General features: G+C 46.8%; 1 protein-coding gene across 2 annotated transcripts; it reads left to right on the top strand.

The window, feature by feature from the left end:
• The first annotated feature begins 2,346 nt into the window (after window positions 1-2,346).
• Window positions 2,347-4,638, top strand: Lage3 (L antigen family member 3). 2 transcript variants are annotated; one of them, XM_047536542.1, is made up of 3 exons: window positions 2,347-2,790; window positions 3,279-3,417; window positions 4,314-4,638. In XM_047536542.1, the coding sequence occupies exons 1-3, from the start codon at window positions 2,772-2,774 to the stop codon at window positions 4,426-4,428; spliced, it is 273 nt and encodes a 90-aa protein (XP_047392498.1). In that variant the 5' UTR covers window positions 2,347-2,771; the 3' UTR covers window positions 4,429-4,638. The 2 variants fall into 2 exon arrangements, with proteins under 2 accessions (XP_047392498.1, XP_047392497.1); XM_047536541.1 differs by having other exon boundaries at window positions 2,357-2,956; window positions 3,289-3,417.
• Window positions 4,639-6,514: the final 1,876 nt, after the last annotated feature.

Here is a 6,514-nt window from a genome sequence, read left to right as displayed (position 1 = left end):
ATTTACTCATTTTCTCTACCAGATAGAGTCTATCTTAAAAGTATACTCAAAATGGCTTCACACTCACTTCATCCTTATCATTATCAACTATGAATATGCCGCACATAAAGTCAATTCTTTTTGTCTTTAGAATATATCCCACAAAGGGACTACAGTCAGAGAGCTGAGCTTAAAAGGTATTGAACTACCTTCTCTGTGTGGTTTCATCATAAAGGCTCATTTGATTTTTGCTCTTATTCAATTATAGCATTTTATTTATTTTCACTCTTTAAAATTTACTTTTTGAACATGCAAAATATTTGCATACTTCAGAAGTCAAAAGTTCATTAAAAAGAGATAATCTAAGAAATCCCCTTATCCATCTCAACTCCCTATAAATGACCATTTTGATTATGGTTTATCCTTTTTTTCAATAAACCTGTATGCCTGTGTGTACATCCTTTGCACTCTACTTTTTTCACATAAGGATACATTCTAGAAATAATTTCGCTTTTATTAGAAATTTTCTTTCATTCTTGTTGCTGCATAGGACTAACATGTGAATATATTGTAGCTTATTATATGTATCTCTTGTTGAGAGACATATGCATTGTATCCAATAGTTTTGTTATCAATTATGTTACAGAAATTCTGTGTATATGTTTCATTTTGTGGAGCAACTTACCTGCAGGAGTACTGATTCAGAGCTGATTCAGGTGGACATCTGTCTACCTTAGCACTGATTCATTCAACAAGTTACAAATCACCTACTGCATACGTTGCACTGTCCTAAGTGCTGGGGATATATAAATAACTGAACAAAAGATAAGGCACCAGGGACAATATCAACATTAAAGAACTAAGGAAAACAAAAATACCATTTCAGATCATTAGAAAGTCTATGCAGCAAATTGAAACCAGGTGTGGCAGCACACTTCTGTAATCCCAGCTACTTGGAAGGCTGGGGCAGGAGAATCACAATTTGGAGGCTGGCCTGGGCAACTTTGTGAGACCCTGTCTCAAATAAAAATAAAAAGGATTGGGGATGTAGCTTGGTGGTTAACCACTCTTGGGTTCAATTGTCAGTACTGATAAGAAGAAGAAGAAGAGAAGAAAGGGGGGGGAGGAGAAGAAGCAGAGGAGGAGGAGAAAGGAAGAAAGAGAAAGGAAGGAAGGGAAAGAAAGAAAGAGAGAGAAAGAAAGGAAGGAAGGAAGGAAGGAAGGGAGGGAGGGAGAGAGAGAGAAAGGGAGGGAGGGAGGGAGTAAGAAAGGAAGGAAAAGAAGAAAGGAAAGAAAAGAACACAACCACTCTCAGAAATTTCATGTCAGGCTGGGGATATAGCTCAGTTGGTGGAGTGCTTGCCTTGCAAGCATCAAGGCCCTGGGTTTGATCCCCAGCACCATAAAAAAAAAAAAAAAAAAAAAAAATTCATGTCATTTATTTTTGGTCCTGGGGATTAAACTTAGGGGTTCTTAACCATTGAGTCGCATCCCCAGTCCTCCTGCTCCCTCTTTTAAATTTGAGACAGGGTCTTGCTAAGTTCACAGCCTTGCTACGTTGCTGAGGCTGGCTTTGAACTTGCAATCCTCCTGCCTCTGCCTCCCAAGCCACTGGGATTACAGGCGTGCACCACCATGCTAGCTAAAAAGCCTTTGATTGTAAATGTCACCTTACGTCCCCTTTTAAATAAAACTGAGTGGAAAATATAAAAATGTGTTAAAATCACCCACTATCCCATCAGTCAGAGATTCTGAATACTTACACGTTGGCATATTTTCCTAGGATTTGTATGCATACACTGTATAATGTAGTAAATTGGTATTTTGGTTATTATAGTTTTGCACTGGTTTTTCACATATTAGACCTATTCTCACTTCGGGTACTTTGGTTGAAGTCCTTGTCGCTTCCCATCTCTGCACAGGCAGGATTACCCTGCATACAGCTCACTCTAAAACACTCCTTCCAAGAAGCAAATTAGATCGGTTCATCATCACCCGTAAAGTCCTTTTGTGTGAGACCAAGGGAATGGAGTATCCCTAGGGAGGATACCTGACCGGTCGTCCTATCTACTCTCTGCAAATCTCTGCAGGGATGTCACGCCACATGTCTTGACACTAGTCCTGGAAAACAGCCAAGGCAGGAACCTGGCCACAGGCCTGGTTGCCTCACCCCAAACCACCAGGAAAACTAAAGTAGGACCAATTTGCATCGGCACACTGAGCTCTTAAGGGTACTACTGAAAGGGGCGGGGCTTCGTGAGGGAGCGCTCATTGGCTGGGCAGTCAAAGGTGTCTCCGGGAATGCTGGGTAGGGCCAGTTGGGTGGGAAGCAGTAACACGCCCATTGGTAGTCCCTTGTTTGCCTGTTTGGGCAGCCACTTTGGGGAGCCCAAGTCGCCTCCTGCTCTGATGCATGAAGTTTTGTGAGGAAACCTTAGTCTACCAGGCCCGAGGGCAGCACAGACCACACACCTGGTGGCCTTGCTAGGGGAATGTTCGCGCAGGCGCCCTGGGATTAAGTCATGTGCGAAAGGGCAGAGTTTTTGGAAGGGCCCTCAGTCTCCACTGCTGACTAGATCAACGAGGGTCCCTGGCAGAGTCGTCAAGGCAGGAGCTGACCACGCCCCCGGCGTACTGGCCGGTAGCCGGTTTGCGCAGGCGCGCGTGGGGTGGTGTCAAGAGTTAGGGGCGGAGTTTCAGGAAGGAACCGCTGAATCTCGGAAGCCGGAGGAGAGGGCGGGCTGTTGGTCTTGCGCTCGGAGCGTGGAGTGGAAGGCGGAGCAGCGGCGGACATGCAGGCCCCAAACAGAGGTACAAGCAACGCGGCGGCGGGCCGTACCGGCTGCCTGCGTCCCCGCAGCTGCACCTGCGGCACTGACATAGTGGTAGCTGCAGCCCGTGGATCTTACGGTACTGTCCCAGTTTCCGGCACAGGCGCCTCTGGAAACAGAAGGTCTCTAATCCGACCTCATATGTTGTATCCTACCCCGGGGGACGGCAGGGAACTGGCGGGGGACTGCCTGTGGCGGGGATAGAGGTGGCTTGGGAGAAAGAGAAGGGCCAGGGGAAACCAGCTATTGGGGGTATTTGGGCGGAGGGGCGGTCTGGGCATGAGAGCGGGTGCGATGGCCGAAGGGAGTGAACAGGCTGAGGCTGCGGTGGGTTAGGCCCAGGGATCGCTGAGGCGTGCGGAAATAGGTCTGAAGGGGTTTAGATTAGGGTGGCCTGAGATGGGGGTGTGGAGGGACCAAGAGGCTCGACGTACATACACGCCGATATTGGATGGTGCCTTTACTCAGTCTCCACCAGTGCCCTCAGGGTGCCTTTCCCGAGCCCTTTGGAGGCAGAAATCGCCCATGGATCCCTGTCTCCAGATGTTGAGCCACACCAAGGGGTCATTGAGAAGGAGCTTACAGTGAGGGGCAACGTCCTGGCCATGTAAGTCACAGAAGGGTCTGATGGGCGGTTGCCAAGGGGCTGGGCCAATCTCGACTGCAGATACTCCATTGGAGACATGGAGACAACAAGGTTTAGTTCTAAGGAGGAGGAAGGGTGCACTGGGCCACTCTGCCTAAGGAGTTCTTTAACAACAGGGCCCCAAAGTGTTATGCTTTAGATGTGAGGTGTCCCCCAAAAGCTCATGTATGATATAATGCAAGAATGTTCAGAGGTGAAATGATTACATTATATTTTTTTATTTTTTATTTTTGTTTGCGGTGCTGGGGATTGAACCCAGGGCCTTGTGCTTGTGAGGCAAGCACTCTACCAACTAAGCTATCTCCCCAGCCCGAAATGATTACATTATGAGTGATGTAACCATTTTTGTTTAAGTCACCTTTTCATCACTGTGAACAAAAGACCTGACAAGTTCATTTTGGCCATGGTTTCAGAGGTTGGGTCCACGCTCTGCTGACTCCATTGCTCTGTGCCTGAGGTGAGGCAGTGCATCATGGCAGAGGGGCATGGCCGAAGAAAGCAGCTCAGGATAGCACAGCAGGAAGCAGACACAGAGACAGACAGACAAAGCTCTGCTCACCAGGCACAAAAGATAAACCCCAAAGGCACATCCCCAGTGACCCACCTCCTTCAGCCACACCCCACCTGCCTACAGTTAGCACCCAGTGAGTCCATACTCCACTGACCAGGCACAACTCTCATTATCTACTCCTTGCATCTCACAATATTCTTGCATTGTCTCAGATGAGCTTCTGGGGGACACCACATATTCAAACCATAACACAAGAGTTTCTTGTAATAGATACCTGAGGAAGACATCAAGAAAGCCAAAGAGTTACCACTTCCAACTCAATTTTCTTTTTCCTTCACTTTTTTAGCAAATGGACAGCTGAAGATGCTCGCCTCCTCCGAATTTCCATCATCAACTGTCTTGAACACCTTTCCCTGGTGTTGCGGACCATGCAGCACTTTGGGCCCCCCATTTCCCGCTAAGCCTGTGCTTGGCTAAGGGATCCAGTTTAACCTATGACCCCCATCTAGGTAGTACATGGTTGCCTAGGGCAGTGATTCCCAAAGTACTTGCTACTTAAGTGTTAGGGTCTAAAAATTTACCTGGACTGGCCCTTGGGCACTACGAGTCCTCTTATTTGGAGTTTTACATGTTTGTTAGTGCAGAAAATAAAACTGAGCTAGTCAACTGCATCTGAGTTTTTTTCAGCCTCTGCGTCTCCACATTTTCTTGCCTTTTGTGCTTGTGTTGGAGGGTAAGTCCTGGGATTCAGATAATACTACAAGGTAATTGAAGACAATTTCAGAAAAAGAAGATAAAAACGAATTGTGTCCTCTCATTCAGGGCTAACTACAATCAACATCTTGGGAGCTCTTCTTAGGTTTAGAGTTCTGTTCATATTAAATATATAGCAATAACATACAATGCATAATTTTCACAATATAGTATTCTTTCCTGAATTGTTTTCACATAACCTTTTCTGATTTCTAACATTTTTTCCAAAATGTTATCAAAAAAACGAGATGCATTTTTTTAAATATTTTTTAGATGTCAATGGACCTTTATTTACTTATATGCAGTGCTGAGAATCAAACCCAATGCCTCACACATGCTAGGCAAGCGCTCTACCACTGAGCCACAACCCCAGCCCCCCCCAGATGCATTTTAATGTAATTGTTGCACATGTAGATCATTTCCCACTCCCTCCCCTCTTTTTTTTTCTTTTAGCACTGTGGATTGAATCCAGACACACTTTACCACTGAGCCACATTCCACAACCCTTTTCATTTTTTATTTTTTGAGACAGTATCACTGAGTTGCTGAGGCTGACCTTGAACTTGCGATTCTCCTGCCTTAGCCTTCCAAGTTGCTGGGAATTACAGGCATGCACCACCATGCCAAGCCTTCCATTTCCCACCTTTAATAAGTAATAGTTTCTATGAGATTATGCATATAAATGTTTGAGTGGTGGGTTATCCCCTTTAGATAGGTTCCAAGAATTAGAATTACTGAGTTTTTTTAAATATTTTTTTAGTTGTAGATGGACACAATATCTTTATTTTTCTGTAGTGCTGAGGATCTAACCGAGTTCCTCGAAAGTGCTAGGCAAGTGCTCTGCCACTGAGCCATTACCCCAGCCCCAGAAATACTGAGTTTAATATTTACTTTTCAATTAATTGTTTAAAGCTCTCAATTTAGGTACAAAAGTTCTCTCCAGAATGTGAACCCACCCATGAGAATCCTGGCTGCTCAAAGCCGAAGCGCCACTGACCCACCCAAAACCAAACACCGCCAAAGCCCCCCCCCGCACCCCGCACAAAAACCCTGTGTTTGTGTTTGAATGAGAAGAATAGCTGCCCAGAAACATTCGAGTAGGGGTTTTGTGGCTTCCCTGCCTTGTGAGGAAAAGGGCTGGGACAACCGGCTCAGGTGTTCAGGGGTGGCGTTGGCGTTAGCTCCTGGTGAGGTACGTCGCTACCTCTGCTACTTCTAGGCTGCCAGTCAGTCCCATGACCCTTTTGCCCACGCCATCTGTCTCTCCCCATAGATAATCGCGTCTTCTGAGAATAAAGGAGTTGTACCTCCTCTTCTCCACTTTGGCTTCCAGTGATTGAGTTCCCTCCTCAACGTGGGCTGCGTTTCCCCATCTCTTTGTATCCCTGGTGGTGTTTTCTTTCTCTCTCTGGTCCTGGGGATGGAAGCAGGGCGTGCACGTGGTAGGTAGGCAAGCGCCTTGCCACTCAGCCCCAGCCCCAGCCCCAGCCCTGTGTGCCCAGTAGGCTTGTGGTCGAATTGTCTTTGGCTAACTCTGGTTTCTTGAGGTCCCACTCGGGTACTGTAAAGTTCACCCATTTCCCATGCACTGTCCTGTGAATCGGAGCAGGTGCTGACAGTCACCACCAGCACCACAGTGTGGTCGGCGCTGTGGACGGACTGCTCGCGTTACTCAGTGGCTTTTCAACCTGAGTCAGGACACAACACTCCTCTGTTCCAAACCCTCCAGGGGCTTCCCCCTCACTCCGAGTCGGAGCCAAAGCCTCGGGCTGGGGATGTAGCCCAGCGCTAGAA

This window comes from Sciurus carolinensis, chromosome X, assembly GCF_902686445.1.
Source record: "Sciurus carolinensis chromosome X, mSciCar1.2, whole genome shotgun sequence".
NCBI lineage: Eukaryota > Metazoa > Chordata > Mammalia > Rodentia > Sciuridae > Sciurus > Sciurus carolinensis.
The sequence above is the reverse complement of the archived record's forward strand: the minus strand, read 5'-3'. Positions and strand labels throughout refer to the sequence as shown.